The following is a 22705-nucleotide window of genomic DNA, read 5'->3' on the forward strand; positions in this document are numbered from 1 at the left end:
TTCCCCACCTACCCAGAACCTCGGAAAGGCGCCAGACCCCAACCAAGACCCACAAGTCTAGCTCCAGGGAAGGCTAGCAGGAGCACTCCACCCCAGTACTACAATGACTGTGCTGTCCTACAGGGAACTCAGCTCCACCAGCCCACTGTCTGCCAGGCAACCTCCCAGCTCTTCCTCCAGCCCTCAGTCCTGGCTCTGAAGTAGTATGTGTGGACGGGGAAAACAGCCAACTTCTCGCCGGGCTCTCTAACAAGTTCCGCGGGTCTGTTTGTTAAAGAAAAATTCCAGTGGGCTCATCCAACACATGGAACTCAAGTACAGAAATTATATTTATCCAGCCCACTGCCAAAGAGATCACATGCCCCGTGAGTCACTCCAGATGTGCTCAAAAACAGAGCCTCTGTGTGGAAGCCCGGTCCCCTAATCCCAGAGAGAGTTAGGCTGAGAGAGGTACCAACTTCTGTCCCACCCAAGAGGCAGCATCTGCCTCCACCCTGCGGAGCCAGGGAGAGGCCCTTGCTTTCCTTATAGACAGGAAAGGGCAGTAAGAACTCCTCTGTCATCTCGCAGAGAAGAGCAAGGGCCCACCTGTGGCTCCTGGGGTCCTGAGCCAATAGAAGGTCAGTTTGTCTCCCTCCTGGAAGATGCCCTGGAAGGTGCTGACGATTCTGCTGGTGCTCTCCTGCGCCCAGGCCACTGCGTGCAGGTGGAGCAGGGGTGAGTTGCCTTTATGCTTGTGGTTCTCTGGTGCTCATTCATCTTTCTTGAATACAATTGCGGCTGTGGAGTGGAGGTAGAGGGAGGAAGGAATTAAAAGCCCTGTGCCTGCTTCATATGCCAACTTTGCCGGTGCTCTATACTTTCCCGGTGTGGTCCCTCCTGGTAAAAGGTGATAGAAAATGCCGGTGGAAGAACGTCAAAACAGCTGATTTGGGAGCCTAACGGAGGTCAAGAAGCCATCAGGTCGCTCCCGCTGATGAGCCAGGGAGAACTGTTGACTGGGAGGATGGATATGGGTTCTCTCCAGATCCCTGGCTGCTACTGCTGGGACAGACCCCCTGAGAGAAGGTGTCAAGTCCTGCTGCCTGTGCGATGGAATGGTGGCCCCTGGGACGCAAGAGGCTGCTACCTGGGAAACTAACGCAGAGAGCTCCTGGCCGCAGTGGCCGAGAACAAGGTCTCCAGGATGCTATGGGCATGCATTTTGGCAGCCAAGTAGAGGTGTATGGTGGTGGGTAAGGAAAAACGAGTCTCTGGGGCATCCATCCAGTGCGCTTGGCCCCCGCCATTCCCATCAAGTCACTGTGGAAAGAAGCAGGTATGTGCAAAGGCTTTTCCCTCGTGCTGACATCTTCTCCCTCGGATGCCACTCTGGTCTGGCTGCACTTGGCAGGCACCAGGGACATATCAAGCCAGCTAGTTTATTACCATCAGGAAATGAAGAGTTGGGAGTGCTACCCACCCCATGCCAGTCAGAGGAGAAATCTTTCCGCTGCCTACGTTCAGCTGACTTCATGTTCCCAGAAAGACCTGGAAATACAGTGTTCCTGTCCAAGACACTCTCTGTAGAGACCCCCTAAGGGGATGAGGATTGGCATGGTGACAAGGATGTGCCCCTCCTTCCCAGGGACAGTGTCAGGGAGCAGCAGAGGAAGCACATTTGCAACGGAAGAGAGGAGCTCGAGGTATTAAACTTATTTTATCCTCTTTGTACTTAAGCCTGATACTAGGGACTGGTCAGGACATAAGTGTTGCTGAGATGCAAATAGGGCAGACTTTTCACACACACACACACACACACACACACACTCACACATGCTCACACACACAGACACACACTCGCACCCACACTTGCACCCACTCACACTCACAGATACTCACACACACACACTCACACTCACTCTCACACACACACTCACACACACACTCACACACGCTCACACACACAGACACACATTCTCACACACACTCGCACCCACTCACACTCACAGATACTCACACACACACACACTCACACTCACTCTCACACAAACTCACCACATACTCTCACACACACTCACACACACACACGCCTACCTGCTCATCATGTGCATAGTCTTTAAGGGCAGCACTTGGAGTGGAAAGCAGAGAGGTCCTAGCATTGGATTCTGTCACTTACGCTTGTCACACTGGGAGCACAACTTAATTTGCCGAAGGAGACAAAGGCGTCTACTCTTCTTAAGGCTGTCAGGAGGCCAAGGGAGGACCGGATGTGCGAGAAGGCTCATAAACACTCCTGCAAGGACTCAGAGATTTCAATTCTCTAACGAGCCACCTTCGTGATCTCCGGCAGCTTTCTAATTTCTCTGGGTATTGTTAGCAAGCAGCATCCTAGCAATCATAAAACATTGCCCTCGCAGGGCTGATCTGAGGACGCCATTCAAAAATATGCTACGAAAATGATGTACATAAAGCTGGATCTCTCAACGTGTTTGATAGCAACATCTGAGGCTCTTTGGAGAAGATTTTCCCAGTAGGGGCACAGGCTCTAAAGAATCAAGGCCAACACAAATGACCAAAAGGCCATTACGGGACAAAGTACGAAGATGTATGATCCAACACTGTGTTCAGAAGCAACAAGTGATATGGAGTCCATCCAAGTTTCTTCAAAATTCTTCCACATAGTTGGCTTTTATTTTCCCTTTGTCTTAAACACTTTTTCTAATTAAAAAAAAAAAGGACACAATTCTTGTCACCTTTAGATCAGCTCGGTTGATAAAGTGCTTCCCATGCAAGCATGAGGGCCTGAGTTACTCCAGATTCCATATACCAAAAAAAAGCTGGATACAGCAGCCGGTATCTGGAATCCTATCACTATGGAGGCTGAGCATAGGATCCCACGGCTCACTGACCACCAGCTTAACCCAACTGGTGAGCTCTGGGCCAGTGAGACATATTGTCCAAAGAAAATGGACCGTGTTCCTGTGAGTAACATTCTCCAGGCTGTCCATGGTACGTTTCTACATGTGTGCACAAGAGTGTGCAAACACACATAGACAAATAACTTTCCCACAGGTGTTGTCCCTTTTACCTTATCCTTACTCCAACTCTGAGCTGCCACCCTGCTTTCAATGAATTCCTTAAAAGGACTTTAAGGGACACTCTCTTTATGAGACTGTATTCTTACACACACACACACACACACACACACACACACACACACATGCACACACACACTGCTCTAAAAGGAGTCTGCCCACTGCCAGGCAGCCTTCTTCCGCCCCTTCTCCCAGTCTCCCCCTCAGAAGTGCTCTCTAGGATTCCCCCAACCCCCGCCTCCCAGGGTGGAGATTTCACAACCAGATCCAGGACTGCGCAGTCCAGCCCCACCGGCATGACGGAGTCTCAGTGACTCACCTGTGGTTTCTGTGGTTAACAGGGCCAACCTGAGGACACTGACCTACCCACATGGTCCATGTCCTGGAATGTCCCACAGCTTCTCAGGGCAATACCTGAGGGGAGAGGGCTTGCCTGATTTTAAAAAGGTAAAATTTAACATGCCTAGTAACCAATAATCATAACTATGCTGTTGTTAAGGGCATATAAAGTAGCTCTACTTTCTTACATTTATTTATGTGTATGGATGTCCGTGTGCATGTGTGTGGGCACATGTGTGACGCTGCACACTTTGTAGGACTCGGTTCTCTCCTCACGAGTCAGGCTGGAGCGCAGGCACCTTCCCTGCTCAGCCATCATCCCACCCCCACTAAAGTATTTATTTATGAGACCGTTAAGTAGAGAAGACGGCCCCAAGGGCTGGTGCATGCCTGAGAGTTGTGTTGTCCTTGCTCTTGGACACTCTTCCAGGTAAGGACAGTGACTGGAAAGAGTTCATTGGCCTCTACAGAGCTGCTCAATACCCCATGCAGATAATGATTCCAGGGTGAGGGAAGTGGAAGGGAGAAGAAGGGAGATACCCCGAACTACCTTGGTAGAGGGCTCAGTAGATCTGACCCCACATCCATCTGAGATCAGCCCCACTACCCCGTTCACCTCCTCGCCATTGTTTCATCCCCCTGTTGCGGAGCCTTCTAGTCAAAATCGCTCCTCTACAACACTGTCTCACTGGAACCAGGCATGGAGGAGGCTGGGACTGCGGTTTTCTCCAAACAGCACCAATTTTCCAAAAGGCTGTCCCAGGAGCCAAAGAGTGACCAACATCAGGGTCTGGCAGAAGATCTTTCATAAGCAAGAACATTTCCCTTCCACACCCAGAGTTGCTTCAAGGATCCATTCACAGTGGCACTGTGCTTTGGCTTGATGTGGTCTGCAGCCAGTATCCCTTCCAGCAAGTTCTCTGGTGCAAGTGGCTGAGTGGACCCCACTGAGGGGCTCCACACACAGGAATGGGAGTAGGAAGACAAAGGACCGTCTCAAACCAAGATCATGAAAAGTCAGAGGTCAGTCTCCATCGTGACCCTGCTTCCTCCCCGGGAGCCTGCTGGCTGCACTCCGGGTCACAAAGTCTGCACGGAACAAAACATGGGGAGATAGCAACTGCGCTGACCAAGATAAATGAGGAGTAGCTCCTTGTTAGCTGGAGCAAGGACTCCTGAGAGATAAGGAGAGAGAATGGCACTGGTCAAAGTCGGCTTCACTGGGACCAGACCTGGAACTTTAAAGGATGAGAGACTCACTCTCTTGCAAAGAGGAAGCTTTTGTACAAAGAACCAAGCTCACTGGCAGGGTAGCTGGTGCGACTCTACAGTGTCATTTATCCAGTCGACAAACAGTAATGGGCACAATGCTAGGTACCGGGAATGCCGTGATGAGCAACACAGACAGGTCCCATTGCCACACGGAGCTGGCCTTCTAGTGAAGGGGACAAGAGACAAGCACGCGAATAAACACAATGTGTACTTTGCCGGATGGCAGCACAGTGAGGTCGGAGGCTAGAATGTGAAAGGATTAGCATCCTAAATACATCAGTCACAGAAGACTCCATTAGAAGAGAAAAAAGTCACAAGAGATCTGAGGGGTGTGGGGGGGAGTCTTGTCATCTCTATGGAGCTTGGGAGCAGATATTTCAGGGAGAAGAAACAGATGTGCCTTGATAGAAGAGTTGGCCAGATGTTTTCGAAACACAGTGAGGTTGTCTGTGGCCAGGGTATTTGACCCAGGGAGATGGGGGATGCATGCAGAGCTAAAGAGGACGTTGATCTGGGAGTACTTGGTACCATATGAAACTTTGTGGGTTTTGTTTGCTTGGTTTTTGTTCGTTCGTTGGCTTGTCCTTGGGAAAAGGTAGAACCAGAGAAGGTTCTGGGTGTAGTGACGTCTGCAGGCCCCTGTTTCCACAGACTTACCAGACTTCAGGTACTGTGCTAAGAACGGAGAAAGGATGAGCTGGGGGTGGAGTTAGAGACACCATTAGGGGTTAGGGGTCAGGGTTAGAAGACCAGGAGGCTGTTGGAATGTGGAGATGCAGGCAGGTTCCTGATGAGTTCGGAAAGGACCATCGCCAAAATTTGATGGTTAGCTGGATATGGGATGTTAAAGAAAGAGAAAGCCAGAGACAGTAGCTGAGCCACGGGAGGAGATGAAGAATGTGGGGAGGACGCAGGTGTGTGTGTGTGCGTGTGTGTATCATGCGTGTGTGTGTGTGTTTGTGTATATCATGCGTGTGTGTGTGTGCGTATGTGTGTGTATGCATGTGTGTGTATGCATGCGTGTGTGTGCGTGCGTATGTGTGTGTGTATCATGTGCATGCGTGTGTGTGTGTGTATGTGTGTGTATGCAGGCGTGTGTGTATGCAGGCGTGTGTGTGCGTGCGTGTGTGTGTGTGTGTACACGTGTGACTATGTGGGAGAGTATGTGTGTGGAGAGTATGTACAGCTGGGATTGTATGCAGTGGGTGGGAGAGGAGGGTGTGAGTAGGAGACAGATGTTAGGCTCGAGCTGAAGGGAAGGGAAGACAGCTATTACAGATCATCGGAGGAGTCTCTGGGAGGAAAATGCCAGGAACCTAAAAGTTAAAAAATCAATCCAGCAGTGAGTGTGGCTGTGAGAAGGGTGAGTGGGCAAGGCTAAGAAAGCCAGCTCAGCGCTCTGCCAACAGGCAAGGGAGGACGAAGGGCACACAGGGCGAGGGGGAGGTGGAATCTCATGGAAGACACAGCCGTGTGTCTGTAGAGTCCTCTAAGATCCAGTGCAGAGAAGAAAATGAGTGGTGGGGGCGAGAACAGGCTGAATCTGGCCTGTGTCTTCATGGAGGCTCCGTACACACATGGAGGATGTGAGCCATGAGGCCACGGCAGAATAGAGGGTGGAGGGTGTGTGAGGAGCAGGTGACTGGCATGAGGGAGGAGCTGATGGTGGGAAGACGTTAGCTGAGAGAGTGTGAGAGCGGGAGGAGACCGGCCGCTGGGCAGCAGCTCAGGGTGTGTGTGAGAGGTGTGTGTCAGCTACTTAATGTGGTGAAGTGTCCTCTGAACACACGCAGGTGTGCACATTTGCATAGGTGGCATGAGCCAAGAGATGGCCCCATGGGTAAAGGTGCTTTTCACTAAAGCCTCATGACCAAGTTCAATCCCTAGCGTCCACATCTGGAAGGAGAGAACTGACTCTTGTAAGTTGTCCTCTGACCTCCATGTGTACGTGATTTATCTAAGGACGCCATTTTATAACAAACCCATCTCTCTCAACGTTATTCAGAAATGAAGAGCAGCCATTCTTTTTGGACTCTGGGGCCCACGGGCTGGTCATCATACTCTCCTTCCTATCACTAGCAAATCGGGAGATTTGGACCAAGGCCCTTAATCACCAAGTGTCTTCATCTCGAAACCGGGGAGTGCAGACAACTCTGTGGACTCATGAAAAGACACATCCAGCAGCAGAGTGCTCTGGGGTTATTGGTTGTTAGACTGTGAGTGTCCTACTTTAGTAGCTTCTGTTTGCAGTCCAGCGGTGTCCTCTTAACTAGAGGCATGGACAGGGCTTGCTGGATCCAGTTTCTAAAGTAGCCTGATCCACCCGGTGTGACCTTAGCAGGTGAATCACTTGTTCTGTGCTGGTCAGTCAATTGTGTCATAGATACTCATTTGCCCATGAAGGAGGAGGGGACAATCTCTGTCCTCATTCCCAAGGCCATCCTGTACAGCAGACTTTTAAGCAAGGAGACCTGTGAGTTCCAGGGATCCCCAAGACAGACACATGGAGCAGCCCTCCTGAGGATGCTCACACCCCACAAAGAGAAGCTTAGTGATTGGCTGCACGTGGAACTCTAGGAAGAAAAGCAAGCAAGCAAGCAAGTAGGCCAGGTCCACACCCCACAAAACTGTGTGAACACAGAGCCGTAATGCTGAGCAAAGCCTCTAGCAATCTTCTTGTCTGAGACCTAGTGGTCCTGAGGATGTGGGGGCCTCTAGAATTCACTGGTGTTTCCATTTTCTCTTCTTCTTCTCCCTACCCTCTGATGGGAAGAGAATGCTAAGCCTGAGAGTGGTCCAGGACTCTCTCCTTGCCAAGCTTATGCTGTCTTGTGGTTCACGGATGACTCACAGTAGCCTCCTTAAATCAGGGTTGCTGGTTTATTTAACATCCAGTTGCTCTTTTTAAGTCACTCCTACTGAGCTTGCCTTCTGAGCCTTACAGGATGCAGAGCTGATGGAAACAGAGGAAAACTCATTCCCTATCCCAAAAGCCGGCAATCCCGAGAGCCCTTTCCAGGAGGGGAAGGCAGCAAGGCACTAACTAAGTGTGAGAACAGACAAGAAAGCCTCAGAGGTAGATGCATGTTGAGGGGTGAACAGGAAAGGATTCCTGGGGCAACAGGATGTCACCCAGCGGTGTGGGAGCAAGCCTAGTTTCAAACTTTGTGTATGTTTAGCTCAGACCCAGCCAGCATTTGTTTTAGCCACAGGCCTTTTTGGCAGGATTCAGCCTTCATTGTTATGGACAAGAACATGGGGTCGGGAGAAGCACGTGTTAAATTTTCTTCCCCGTGTTTTGACATTGCCTGGGTAGACAGAACCATTGCTCATCGGTTACCTCCAGCATCTCAAGGTCTTGCCTAAAGAGTCAAAGCTAAGCAGCTGAAGAGCCACTGAGGTAGCCAAAAGTAAGCTACCCTCCAGCAGCCTAGGGAACATGCATGTCTCCACCTTACACAGGGCCAAATCTACCTTACCCAATGCACAGGGTCAAGGGAGCAACAGAAATATGAGGAGAATTATGGAATATACAGTTCTAAGAGGTGGACCAATATAGAAAAGGGAGAAGAAAAGGAAAGAGGGACCCATCTCTAAAGTACCTGTGTTCCAGATGGATAATTGTTTTAATGAGCTCTGGGTTTAATGGAGAGACCCAGTCTCAAAGAGTAAAGTGGAAGAGCGAACAAGGGATATTCTCAAGCTCAACCTGTATATGAACACACATGTGTGCATATGTGCACACACACACACACACACACACACACACACACACACACACATGAAAAGGAAAAACAAGATATTTGTGTAGCTCACACACTTCCCACACAACCACCACCCTAGTCTGGAGAGCTAAAACTACTTCCAGCCCTTACTACCAGGGTCATTATTAGGTATGAGAACAGCAGCTAGGACTGATCATGGCCATTGCTAAGCTCAGTTTTGAATGGGGAAACGTTGAGAATTAAAGGTTCCCTAAGGTAAGGATAATAAAAGATATGTCCTCAGGAAAGAGACTAAGTAAAGAAGACCCAAGCTCAAGACTACAGTAACTTCCCTAGGGAGTCCGTGACCATGATGATGGGACAGAGAGGCCCAGCCCATGACACCCTGCCCTCCCCCTCCATCCTCTGGAGAGTGGATACTTTCATGAGACTGACACACTGCCTACACTAAGGAGGCACGTAACGGATTGATACTTTAAATTTTCCAATAAAAAAGTTTTTGGGAAGTAGAAAAATGGTTCAGCAGTTAAGAGCTCTTGCTGCTCTAGCCTAGAACCTGGGTTTGGCTGCCAGCAGCCACATGTGCCTCCTTCATCTGCCTGTAACTCCAACCGGGAAATCCAACATGCTCTTCTGGCCTCCTTGGACACTGAATGCATGTGGTGTACACACAGATGTGCAGGCCACACCTATATTCTAAATAAAATACATAATGTATATTTAAGATGTGATAGATGGCATGAAAGAATGAAGGTGGAACAGGCCTGGACACTTCCTTCCTGAGGGAACTAGCTCTCGTGGTACCAAAGAACCTAGGCAAGCTTCCGAGAGAGAAAACCAATCAATAGTCCTACCCAACTACAGCTATGCCTTATGGATAACAACACAGGCTAGAACAGCAAGCTGCCCCTAGAGGTGCAATAGTGGTACTTTTGTCTTGGTTGTAACCAACAACCATCTAACTAGACTTAAGACCTGCTCGGAAGGAAGGAATCCATGCTGGGTACTGTAAACCTGGCCTGATACATGTAACTGGTGAAGCCATGGAGCCTAGGAAAGAACCTACTACTGTCACTTCACTAAACCAGTATAATATCTAACTTCATTCTAGCTACATAACCTTAGCTTCTCATGTAAGGGTTTCTCTCACCCCATATAAGGAAACTTCTCTTTGCAGCAGATAGAAACCATTACAGAAAGCCACAACTGGTCAAAACACAGAAAACAACCAACCATGTGGTTCCTGGCCCAAACTGATATATATATATATATATATGACACAACCCCTTCACTGAAGACTCAAGGGAACATCTCAAAAGAGAGGGCAGAAAGGTTCTAAGAGCCAGGATGGGATGTCTGCTATGACACAGTCTTCTACATGTGACAGGGAAACTGCACCCAGGAAATCACAACAAAATGGTCACCTAAAGAAGACCTTAACAATGGCAGCAACAACTGCCATGCCAGCGTGGATCTGGATTCCCACAAGGCTCCACCCACAGTAGAAGAGCTATGGGCTATTGATAGTCTCCAGGAGAGGGAGAATCAATCTTTTTCCAGGGATGAGACACCCCTGTCATCCCTAGGAGGGTAGCCGATTCCAGGAGCTCAACCTGAAACACATATGAACAACACTAATGAACTCAGAAGGCTGTGTTTATAAATTTATGTAGGTACAGATATATGCATATATATACATAAATATATACATACCATTGCACATACATATACATATATCATATTCACATACACTTATACATATACATCATATACATATACACATACACATATACATCACTTATAATTAAAGAATCAGATACCAGGAGCATGAAGGAACATGGGAGGAGCGGGTGGAGGAAAAGAAAGAGGTGCTAATGTAAATACAGTGCTCCTGTAAAATTCTCAAAAACTGGATTAAGAAAACAAGGACGTCCTGGGAGGAGAACTGTGGGCATGATGCTGCCCTGATATCCTAGCTTGAGTCACTCTCCTCCTTTCAGGGCAGGAATAAAGAGAGGCTTGTAAAATAGGAGGAAGATGGTCAAAGGACAAGGTGCTTGTTGTACAAGCATGAGAGCCTGAGTTCAAATTCTCGACACCCTGAGAAGCCAGGCATGGACCTGTAACCCCAGAGCTGCAGCATGGGGACAGCAGGATCTCTGGGGCTCCTTGACTGGTCAATCTAGCTAAAGCAAGAGCCCCAGGTTCAGTGAGAGACTCTCAAAACACTAAGGTGAAGAGGTGACTGAGGAAAACATCCCAGTGTCAGCCTCCGGTCTTCCCCTCATGCTCCCACAAGCAAGTGCACAAGCACACAGGTGTGTGAACACAGGCACACACACACACACACACACACACACACACACACACAAACACAAACACAGAAACAGCTCACTCCTTGTCCTACACCAGGTACCCATGTTTCATTTCCTACAAGGAAGACAGAGGCAAAGTATATGTCCTACTGATACCCTCACTTGGTACTTCCAGATTCGAACGGGCACACAGAGGCACAGAATGACATCCACCTCAGCCCTGAGGAACTTGCAGTGGGCCATAAGCAAGCTACTGCAAAGGCCATTTTCAAGCAAAGCTGCACCCAGCCACTTTATGTGGGAAGCAGTGGGCTTCTCATGAAGGTCCCTTCAGGTTGAGATGCTCCTTTATCGTTCCTGGTGGAATTTATTCTGGAAAGTTTCACACTGCCCTCATCAGCACATAATGCACAGAACATAAGCTCCCATGGCTGTGGAAAGTATAGTCGCACAACACAACGTCAGAGGGCCACACTTACAGTCGTCTGGTTTTCTAAAGGTCATGGTCCTATCCTACCCACAGGTTTGTCAACCATTAGTGACCGATGTCTAATACATAAAGGGGCTGAGCGAGTGGTAGGGGCTGTCTGATCCAGTCCTGAAAACTGTGTTCAACAATATTCTGTTTTCTCCTTCATTCTTCCATCGGTGCCTGGTACATTCGATCCTTCACCCCACCAGGAACCACCCATCTTCCGCCAGCTTCCACATGTCCTTGACTGTGCAGTAAATGCATTGTTAAATCAGCTGGCCCTTGAGGGAAGCTCTCAGCCACATAGAGCCCTATGTTCAGGTCTTGCACAATCGGCTTTCATTCCTCTGTCCTCTGAAGATCCTTGGCATCTCTACCTCAGAAGCTGGGTCAGCCAAAGTAGCAGCCTCTGACAATAAGGCTGCAGCAACTGCATACAGACTGATTTTAAGCATTCGGATGTGCCATGTGTTGGACAATAGTTTTAGGGTCTCCCTTGTGAGATTAGGAAACTTTTTTTTGCTTGCTTTTTTTTTTATCTACTTTGCTTCATTTGCTTTGCTTTAACCTAAATTTCCTAGCACAAACATAGCCCAGGCAAAGAAATTCTTTCCAGTTCCTTGAATGCTCCTGATGAGCTACTAGTCTGACATGCCTGGAAGCTTTCTGAGGAACAAGACGCTCTTCCACCTCCCCTCACCCTAAGTCCACCCACTTTTAAGATATGCTTGAGAGGGCTGCCCTCAAGGTTAAGTAGAGAGAGGTGGCCAACCGTGCATGACAGCCCCACAAGCCAGTCTCTTGTCTCTTCCAGCTGCACTGTTCCCAGCTGCCCATCGGCCAAAGAGGTCCTTGTCCCTGCCATTGAATCCAGTCCTGCAGACTTCCCTGGAGGAGGTGGAACTGCTCTATGAGGTAAGTAGAGGGAAAATCATCAACCCGAGTCACCTAAAGACACAGATTATCTCTCTTTTTCTGAGAAGTGGTCTGCCTGGGCCCGTGAACTTGGATGGTCTGTACTGTAGCAAGGAATGCCCTAAACTATCCCTGGATGTGACAGAATCTGGCCTACACCAACGTAAGAGATTCCAGGGACCGCCTCACCTTTCCCATGTGTCCTGACAGAAATGACAGTATTCAGAGTCCAGTACAGGCATAACGAGAGGTGCCCCTGTCACACCCAGGCACAGAGTGGAAGGTCCCAAGTAAAAGTTTAAGGCATCACTTGTCTGTAATGTCCAGGCAAAGCCACACTGGAACCCAAGCACAGCTGTGTCTCTGGGCTTTGCTTGAAGTACAGAGGTGCTGTCTGCCTGCCCCGCTGACTCACCCAAGTTTCTAAGAGCCTGGGCTAGCCACACTCTTTCTTCCTCTGCTTATTCCTGCTTCCCTGAGACCCAGCTCCTTCCAATCATGGGGTGAGTTTCTTGAGGTCACTTGGTTCAGGTCAGGAGCTTTAACTTCAAGGTCTGAACTTCAGCCCATTGGCCAAGAGTCTCTGAGCCCGAATCTCAACTGTTACATGGAATTTCAATGTGACCCCAAATAGTCCCTTCCAGCTTTGATGGCTGTGACAAAGTGAAGCCAGAGTGGAGCTTTCCAACACTTCCCTGGGCACCAACCTGCCCCAGCATAGCCTCTGCCAAGCCTTGAAAATGGGAGTCACAAACCAGTGGTTCAGAAAGAGAACATGCAGTGTCATGAAAGGCAGAGAACAGAAAAGGGAGGAGACTTAGACTTGCAGTCTTTCCATTCTTTGAGTATTTGCTGGGCTCCTCATGGCGCAGGGCAGCAATGAAGATGAAAGATACAGCCCCTGTTCTGCAAGCCAGCGAGATAGAGCATCTCTGCATCCCACTACCCCCAGCCCCAGCACAACACTCTGCATTCTTTAAATTCCCACTTCTGGTTATAACTTTATCTGCAAAGGTCAGTTTGTACTTCAGAAGATCCTCAGTGGGTAAAGGGGGACAAAGAGAAGATAGGATCGCTTACCTACATGGTGGCATTGTGGCTGATACCAGAAACTATGTCACATCTGCCCATATTTGTCCTGTATGCTTCTCGTGATACCTCAGTGGAGTGGATACTGCAGCTGGTCATTTTACAGAGAAGAAAGGTGAGGCCCAGAGACATTAAGGAGAAAGATGAGAGCTGAGGCCCAGGTCTCTTGTATTCTAAGTTCTCCCTAGGCACGCCTCCCCACATGTGAATGGTGACCCCTCATTCTGTCTTTAGCAATAGTTTGTTTCATGTTTGGTTTTATTTTTTTTTTAAATCCCATCTTTCTCCACAGCTCTTGCTAGCTGAAATTGAGATCAGCCCAGACCTGAAGATCTCCATCAAGGATGAGGAGCTGGCTTCCCTGCGGAAGGCCTTGAATTTCCACTCAATCTGCAACAACATAATCCCCAAGAGTATCCCAGATATCCGAAGGCTGAGTGCCAACCTGGCAAACAACCCTGGGGTCCTCAAGAAAGAAGACTTTGAAAGGATAGCCTTAACCCTGGCTTACACAGCCTATCGAACAGCCTTATCTGAAGGACACCAGAAGGACATCTGGGCCCAATCCCTCATCAGCCTATTCCAGGCCCTGAGGCATGACTTGATGAGGTCCTCAAGCCCTGGAGTGCCTTCCTGAGAGAATGGTCCAGGCTAGGACTCTGAAGCAGGGACAGGCACACACAGTCTTCCAGAACTTTCATCCTCTACTGCACTGGAAGAGAAAAGTATGTCCTTCCCACACAGAATAGCAAAGATAAATGAGTCACCCCAATACCCTTTTGTCCCTTGTTGCTTCCAGACAGGCATATCTGACCTGCGACATAATGTTCCCTAAGAAAGGGCTAGACTGGACTTTCAAGACACCTCCAGAGGCCAACTGGTCTACCTGGTAATGAGCAGACTTCTCATACCCAAAAGTAAGGACTAACAATAGAGCCAGGGCATGGCAGAAGGATGATGGGCAGACTCTTTTGCTTCTAAGGGATCTGTGTTGAAAGAATATTTTCTGGCAGGTTCCACAGTAAATAGAAGAAAGGCAGAGATGCATTCAAATAAATATACTATTAGCCATAGAAGGTTACACTTGGTTTGCACCAAAGACAAAAAGAAGAATCAGTATTATGGTGACCTACATGGCTTGACTCACCTTTTCTGAATTTATTCTGAGACAGGAGAAATAGAAAGGACCCGTGAAAGTGCTAGCAGTCCACCCATGCCTTGTCATTTCAACGTAGAAGCCAAGCTAAAGCATAGTGCCTTCCTAGTGAAGGAGGTGACCCCACTATGCTTGATTGTCCTAAAATACCATAGCACTGTCAGCGATTTGGGTGCTCCTGGGAAAAAAAATCGCTTTCAGATGACAGATTGTTTACCCTTCACATTCTGGATTTTTTTTTTTTTTTTTGCTTTCAAAATGTTAGTTTGATATCTGTTCATTATTTATATTAAATACCGGTTGATGTTTAAGTGACATGTGTGCAATATTTTCAGCCCCTGTTTAATATCTAAATTATTTAGGACATTCTAATAAAGGAGGCAGACAACCCCCAGGTTCCTTCTTTGTAAAATGACTGCAGCTGTCGAGGCTCTACAGGAGGGGTCTTGTGTCTATGGGGTCTGCTGAACTGTTAGAAAACCCTCTCTCCAGCTCTCACACAAGACCGAAAAAGCTCTGCCCATCTTTTGTAGGGTCCTGGGGTTCTCTGCTGCCCCCTCACATCCAGGTCATTAAATTACATTTTTTTATTGTTACCCATACACCTGCCCCTGACAGCTCTCCTTGAACAGCCTGGCCCCTACACAAGCCATTTCATGCTGAGGCCACAGACTGTGACCTGTGCATAGACTGAAGCACCTGGGTTCTGGATGGCTTTGTCCCAGCATTAAGATCTGGCTTCTTTCTCCTCTTGGGCTCCAGCTGGATTCTGGGAAATCAATTTCAGAAAGTGCAATATTTGAGTGAGGGTTTCTGCTGGGCTACTTTCTGGAAAAGACGATATTTCACATTCTTCACTTAAGCATGAGTCTGGACTTCCCCTAACTCTTCCGGCAGGTGAGCTTTGCCTGCATGCTCCAGCTGCATGATCTCTCTGAAGAAGAGCTAGGTATTTCTTCCAAACATCATGTCTCTCAAACATGAACCTCCCCCTACACTCCTGCTCAGAGCACTAACCCTCAGTCCTGCTCTTCCTCACCCCTGAACATTCTTCATACATCGCAAACCATCCCTCTTCTTCATGTTCTGTGGTGTGTGTGAACATGTGCACTGTATGTATGTGCACGTGGGGGAGTGCACCTCCTGTGCACACAGAGCTCAGAGGAAAATGTCAGGCGTCCTGCTCTATCACTCTCTCTATTCCCCTGAGACAGGCTCTCTCACTAACTCGGGCTAGGCTGACTGCCCGAAGTCCCAGCCATCCTCCTGTCTCTGCAACCATCAGTGCTAGGGTTACTGGGGTTCGTGGCCACATCTGGACCATGTACTCAGTATGATGGGGATTTGAACTCGTCTTCATGCTCGGCCAGCAAATGATCTACCCACTGAGTCGTCTCCCTGAAGCTGCTTTTTGCTCAGTTTTTCTCATTTGCATACTATATGTTCTCTCCAGCAGTTGCTCTGCCTGCCTTTTTCTATTATGTCTCTGATGTCCTGATAGCTAGATCCAGTTATGAATATTTTGGGGGTTTTACTCATCTCCACCCTCTTATAGCATCCCCCTATCCTCCCCTCTCTGTGTCCCACTCCACCCATACTGTTCCCTTTGTTGCCCTTCAGATATAACAAAAGTAAGCATGGAGACACAGCTGGATTTTACAGAGCTGGGCCCAGAATCTACAGCCAACTCTGTATTTTCCTGGTGTGGAGTGAGCAGGGGACCAAATACACTGCAGCTCCTAGATAACGTGCAAAACTCTCATAGCAGCGTTGCCTCCATCTGGAGACTCCACCAGATTCACCCTGGTACTCAGGTGCCTGGTGGAAGACCAGCATGGTAGGCTGGCTGCCCACCATGCTGTAAAGAGGGAGGGAGACTGGAGATGTGTGAGGAGAAAAACCATTCCAAGGAACATTGGGATCAATGGTAAATCATTCACCCAGCACGCGTGCACACACACACACACAAATTAAAGGCGTGTTATATCATAAATTGGGGCCTGTGTTTATGTAGCAATCAATGGCTGAAAATGCAAAACGGACATGACCTTTTAAAGATAAACAAAGACTTCATTTTCAAAGTAGCTAGATTATTGAACATCACTATACTCTAAATGAAGACAGATCAATTTTACACACTAAAAGTTTGGTAACATTGGCTGCATTGATACATAAAATCAAATGTTATGTCACTGCCCAACAAAATAACCCCTCCCAAAAAGAATGACCCCACTCTGCTCAGTGAACAGCGAAGGAACAGGTTTGCCCAGACCCTCTTTTTTGCTTCTTTAGTGTCCACCATGCCCAGGACAGTCACATTTGCTCACAGAGTTTGAGGGGATGAAGTTTGCTGGGGAGACTGGCCTGTGACTCACAGGATCCTTTCTGTCATTTCCACGATGTCTGGAAACTTCCTGTGCAGTTGGGATGCTCATAGCCATCTGCATGTCTGGAGTTACGATGACAAACCTGTCACAGCCGGTGCTGTGTTGCCCAGTCTCGTCACCTAAATCTAATGAAGGAATTATATCTAGGCATGTTATCAGGTGAATTGGTATAAATTGAAAAGCCAGCTAAGTGACTTTGTAATGTCCCCTACTTTCCTAGCCTATCTAATATCTTACATAGCCTCCTCTTGTTGTGGCTAAAAAAAACACACACACACACACACACACACACACACACACACACACACAACATGAAACTTGCTATCACAGCAGCGTTAAAATACAGACACACGGGCTGGGGATTTAGCTCAGTGGTAGAGCGCTTACCTAGGAAAAGGCCCTGGGTTCGGGTCCCCAGCTCTGAAAAAAAGAACCAAAAAAAAAAAAAATACAGACACACACACACACACACACGCACACACACACAACATGAAACTTGCTATCACAGCAGCGTTAAAATACAGACACACACACACACACACACATCATTTTCACAGTCCCTTCTTGTTCTGTTCATTGGGGGTTAGGGCTCAAACCTAGGATTACCCATGCTCTGCTACTGAGCCCTATCCCATCAGCAGCCCTGCACACTGATGTGTGACAGACTTCTGAAAGTTTCCCGTCTTGACACGTCATGACCCTTTGACCTTTGAGCAACTCTCCTCCTGTTTCTCCCCACACCAAGGGAACTCTTCCTTTTTTTCATGAAAGTTTGACATTTCAGCAGAGCATGGTGGTCCGCAGCTGTACTCCCAGCACTCGGGAAGCTTCTACAGGGGAGCCCCCATGAGTTGGGGATCAGCCTGGGCTGCATAGTGAGTTCTGAGCCATCCTGGACTAGAGACGCAAAATAAATATTTTAAGAGTGTGACTACTTTATGTACCTTTTGTACACAGAACTGACACACTCCTTGGCGCTGTTTTCTGGACAGCAGTTTTTCTGTGTGGGAAGCTGATGGCCAGGGGAACTACTAGCCCTACCATGCAACTTGCTTTGCTTCACTTTTATTCAACAAATTTCACTCATGGTGTAATACAAACGGCCCAATCGCATTACTAAACTCACTGGAATCTTGGTTACCTCAGATTATCTCCTGGAGGAATTTGAAGCAGCTTCTGGGTTTGACGGGAGGCGTTCATTTCCCTAGCTGTTTATTCTTATCCAATCTCTCTCATCTCTGTAACCGAAACATCACGGGCATGTGGTCTTATTTGTTCTGCATTTCTAAACCATCACAAAAAGATGAGGCAAGGATGTCTAGCTGAGCTAGCCTGCATCGTTGACATGCAGGTAGAGGGGACTCACTATAACCCAAGCTAGATGACTTCAAAGACCTGTCCACAGTGTTACTGGCTCTGAAAAGCAAGGAGAACTGGTTTTTGTGGGGCCACTTCTCTGGGCCAGGGATCACTTTCAAAGGGCTATGGCTGCACAATGTCCCCAAATCCTGTGAATCCAAAAGATAATGGGTTCACGAGATCTGGCTATGCATCTCCCAGATCAAGATAATCACTTAAGACCATCACTTAAAAGAAGTGGGTTTTCTCTTTCTCCTTTTCTTTTTGGTCTTATTCCAAATCTGTCCTTTTGGAATATGAAAATGAAAAACAAAAATAAATAAAGGTTAGCCCATTTCTCCAAATGGAATTCCCAGTATGACTATTGATGAGCCCTGTCCCCGTGGCTCCTGTTTCCTGTATTTCCATCGAGGGAAATACAGCCTGCTTCCTTTTTTGGTAAAGAGCCTCAGCGAGGTGCACAGGTGCACGGACACCCACTCCAACTGGCATCTAGACTTTTCCAGAGCAGTGGGGGGAGCCTTTCCCTTCTTCCCAAGCATCCCAGCATCTTCCCTCCTTCCTTCCTGCCGGCTCTGACCTTTCTACCCTGCAAGTGCCTAAGAAGCAAACTTTGCCTGGAAGGAAGTCTTAATACTGTTCACAGGACACGTTTCTCTAGAACGAACGTCTATATTGCCCCCGCCACCAGATGTGTCATCTTCCTGAGTGGCGAGCAAGTGACTCTCCCAGGAAAGCTGTGTCCCATGCTTGGAAACAACAGGGCAGTGCTGGGGAAGTGGGGTTATGCTCAAGGTGCTGACCAACATCCAACCCCTGGGATGCTTGAGAAATGGAAAAACAAGAGAGCTGCCTGGGTCCTGCCAAACCAGCAGGCCCCTGCTGAGACCAATCAAGGGCCGCCTTCAGATGCGATATTGGCTCATTCTTTTCAACTTGCTGATAGGCTTTGAGAAGTGGGAGGAACCACTGCCCTCTGCCCCGTCCCATTGGTTTAGAAAAGTTAAAGGTGGGCCTCTGGCTAGTTTTAGTCCTGTAACAAAAAGGAATGTCTTGGGGATTCTTCACCGCTGCTTTGGAAGTCCAGACTTCAGGAAAACTATAAGTAGGAGCTTAATTTGAAGGGAAGAAATCTAAACAGAGCTAAGGTGTCAGGTACTGAGAGAGAGCGCCCTCACTCCCAATCTGAGGTCTACATATACCTCAGACTAACACCCGTGCTGGCTTTAAGGGAAGGGGCCACCAGATTTTTACCAACAGTCAGCCAGGTCAGAGGTAAAACAGCAGCTGCCCCCAGACAGGTCACCAGAAAAGAAGAAAAGCTCCTGGTTTTCTTTTTTTTTTTTTTTTTTTTTTTTAAGTTTTAAGTGATTTTTCATTGCTGCCCAGCAGCCTCAAGCCCGTTGCTTTGGAGGACTTTTTCTGGCGTGTCGAATGAAGCCACCCTCTTGTTAACCCCAGAGGGCAAACCCACCGCTCAGGTGCATAACTCCTTTTCCAGCTCCTTTTTCGATGGCCATAACACTATGCTGCTCAATCCCACCTAAGGCAAAAGGCAAGGAGCCCAGCTTTCTGTGGAAACTGGGTACAGCCACCCTGTTTTTCTGCTCCCGAGACCAAAGAGGACTAACTCTTGGAAGCCAGGAAAGGTATAAGGAGTCTTCCTGGACTGAGATCGAAGCCTAGTGCGGAGCAGAGGAGAACGCTTTCAAGGACTCGATCCAGACAGGTCCACCATGGGCTTGCTACAGGGCCTTCTCCAAGCAAGAAAGCTGCTATTGGTCATCTGTGTGCCGCTGCTGCTGCTGCCCCTGCCCACTATCTACCCCACCAGCGTAAGTAGCAGACCGCCTACTCTGTCGGGGTATCAGTAGAAGTGGGGGAGCAAAGGGGGAAGGTCTGAGGGAAGACGAATGCTTGTGGGGCACCCCAAAAGGACTCCACTGAGATTTGGATGGAATTGTCACACTTCTCTGGAGGAGACCAAAGTACTTTCTTCCTTAAAACTATCATTTGCACCCCTCTGTCTCAAGATGGGTCCCCCAATTCTGCACAAACAAACACCTACAGACTGGGGGACCATAGCTAAAATGAATTTCATGTTGGAAAAAAATACAGGAACTGTGGTTGAATCCATAGAAAGGACAGGCTGGGGAGTCCCTGTTTCTCAACCTCTGGCTATTTTTACATGACAGCCATTGGAGATGCAGAAGGCTCCTCATTATCAACCCAGAAAGGGATGATGGAGCTGGAAGTGGGCCTGTCCAGAGTCTGTCCTCCGGTCATGGTAGTCTCTGACAACCAGAATATGAAAACGGCCATCCTGAACCTTCTATGCAAACTTTCCGGAAGGGCATATTGAAGTCAAAAGCACAGCTTAGCCTGTTACTCTGGTCTCACGGTTAGAACCCTCTGACTATCAGCTTCTTATATATATATATATATATATATATATATATATATATATATATATATATATGTCTCTGCTATAAAAAAAACAAACAAACAAACAAACCAGACCTAATGCAACAAGAAAACAGAAATGCGAGAGCTCTAAACCATGGCCTAATTTTAAAGCACAGAGGTCTAGAACAAAGACGCTATAGTTCCATTTGCATTCTGTCAGCCTCTTGGACCTTCGTGGTCTCCCTTCCCTTCTCCCCTCTCCTCACCTGTCTGGGGATGCATAGCTACCCCCTCCAGCTGACATGGTCCTTGAGACTTTAGGGGAAAAAAATGAGCTAAGGCAGGTTAACTATAAGAATATCTCCCTCACAGTTCCCTGGGGGACTGGGTAACCAAGATTAAGTTTAAAAAGTTAAACAGAGGGGATTATCGTGGTCTCGTTAAATACAAGCTGACTTAAATCTTTAGCAAATAAATAGCCCAGCCTTCCAAGGAGGCACCAACTAACTCTGGTCGGGGATTAGCAGACAGTGATTGCCAGTGACTTTTTTGGGGGGTAAGGGACTCTGTAGATCAGTCAATTTTCTGCTTCGTCTAAGTAGACCTAATGCTTTGGATTTTCTTTTCATGGTATTCTTCGCTCAATGCCAGCTTAGTTTGAGAAATTCCCATGAGAGACACATTACCCTTATTCACAGAGCAGTGTTAGGAGGCCCTGACCCCGCCCCCCGCCTTCATCTTTGGGGACCTTAACTATCGTCCTCAGGAGGCACAAACTAGGTACATAATGCTGGTTATAGCTCTTGTCTATCTTCCACCCCTTGCACCCAACTTTGAGATCCTGATACTCAAATCCTTAGAATTCCTACGTAGGTTTGCTTATTCTGGGCTGCAACTGCAAAAAGCAACTGAGTATCTGGGCAGGACCGTTAGTTCACTGTTTGCAAATTCTCCTAAGTTCGCAGCCATATTTTAGAAGGCGTCAAAATAACCTTTCCTCTTCCCTTGCCCAGTTCTTTAAAGTCTCTATAGACTCCATGATGTTTCAGAAGAGGAGGGTAGGGCTGGAGCTTGTGGCTGTGTGGGATAACCTTTGCTAAGCAGACAAAGGCCCTAGTCTTGATCCCCAGAAAAGAATCACCAGAAAAGATATCCCTCTGAACACTTCAGCGCCTCTAGTAGAGGTTGCACCCCAAGCTCCCAAAGGAGATTCTTCAAAGTGCCCCCTCAGTCGCTTGTGACAGCAGAACAGACTTCAAACCCCTTCTAATAAGGTTTGTGTGGGAATTGACTGAGTCGGGTGCAGGGTAAACTTCCTGGAAAGGGAACCTAAGTTAGAGTTTAAGGTAGAAGCTGTCTCCTCGGGGGAACGCCACTTTGAACACTTTTCCTTTTTATTGTTCGTTTGATGGTTTTGTTTTCTTTGTTGAGTTTTGGTTCTGTTCTGTTGACAGTGTCTTGCCATGTAGCCCAGGCTAGCCTCAAACTCACACTCCCCCCTTCCCATATCTGGTTTCAGTTCAAATTTGAAGCAGAAGCCAAAAGGAAATAAACACTGTCCATAAAAGGCATTCCTGACCTGGGTGCTTCTGTGGGGCCTGGCCCAAAGCAACACACACACACACACACACACACACACACACACACACACACACACACGCACACACACACACACACACACACATGCACACACACACACACACACACACACACACACACACACACACACACACATGGAGGGGGGTGGGGGAGTCTACCCGCCAGAGTCTGGTCAGGTACAGGGCAGAAGACAGTAGCAAGGAACTTTAGAGGGTCCCGGGGACATCTGAACCCACAGTCACCTATAGGTGGAGAAGGCTGGGAAGTAGTAGAAAGACAGTAGTATGAATTCTGTGAGCAAACAAAAGACGCTCTAAAGGCATCTTTTATCCTTCTCAAGAAAGCTAGAAAGAAAAAAAAAAAAAAACACAATGGCGGTTTACCCTCTTCTCAATCCTGCAGGAGACAAGTGCTCTATTAACTTATCCTTATGGTATTTACGGCTGAACAGATGATCTCTGCCTAGCTAACTCTTACCAATTCAAATCAAATGGTGCATAGCAGAAAGACTATCTATCTCCCTCCTCTCCCCCCCTTGTCACTTAAATTAGGGCCCTATAAAGTAACTAGGATACGGGCACCCCGGTGAGGGAC

General features: G+C 47.9%; 1 protein-coding gene across 1 annotated transcript; it reads left to right on the forward strand.

Moving 5' to 3' along the window:
• Nucleotides 1-507: 507 nt before the first annotated feature.
• On the forward strand, nucleotides 508-14671 carry Fam180a (family with sequence similarity 180 member A). The gene is made up of 3 exons (XM_032905224.1): nucleotides 508-717; nucleotides 12015-12115; nucleotides 13497-14671. Exons 1-3 carry the CDS (start codon nucleotides 645-647, stop codon nucleotides 13839-13841), a joined length of 519 nt encoding a protein of 172 aa, XP_032761115.1. The 5' UTR covers nucleotides 508-644; the 3' UTR covers nucleotides 13842-14671.
• Nucleotides 14672-22705: the final 8034 nt, after the last annotated feature.

Source organism: Rattus rattus, chromosome 6 (assembly GCF_011064425.1).
Source record: "Rattus rattus isolate New Zealand chromosome 6, Rrattus_CSIRO_v1, whole genome shotgun sequence".
NCBI classification, from domain to species: domain Eukaryota; kingdom Metazoa; phylum Chordata; class Mammalia; order Rodentia; family Muridae; genus Rattus; species Rattus rattus.

Coding starts and splice junctions, on each gene's coding strand:
- Fam180a (XM_032905224.1), top strand. CDS start 645: ATGCCCTGGAAGGTGCTGACGATTCTGCTGGTGCTCTCCTGCGCCCAG. Junction 718..12,014: donor TGCGTGCAGGTGGAGCAGGG/GTGAGTTGCCTT, acceptor TGTCTCTTCCAG/CTGCACTGTTCCCAGCTGCC. Junction 12,116..13,496: donor AGGTGGAACTGCTCTATGAG/GTAAGTAGAGGG, acceptor CTTTCTCCACAG/CTCTTGCTAGCTGAAATTGA.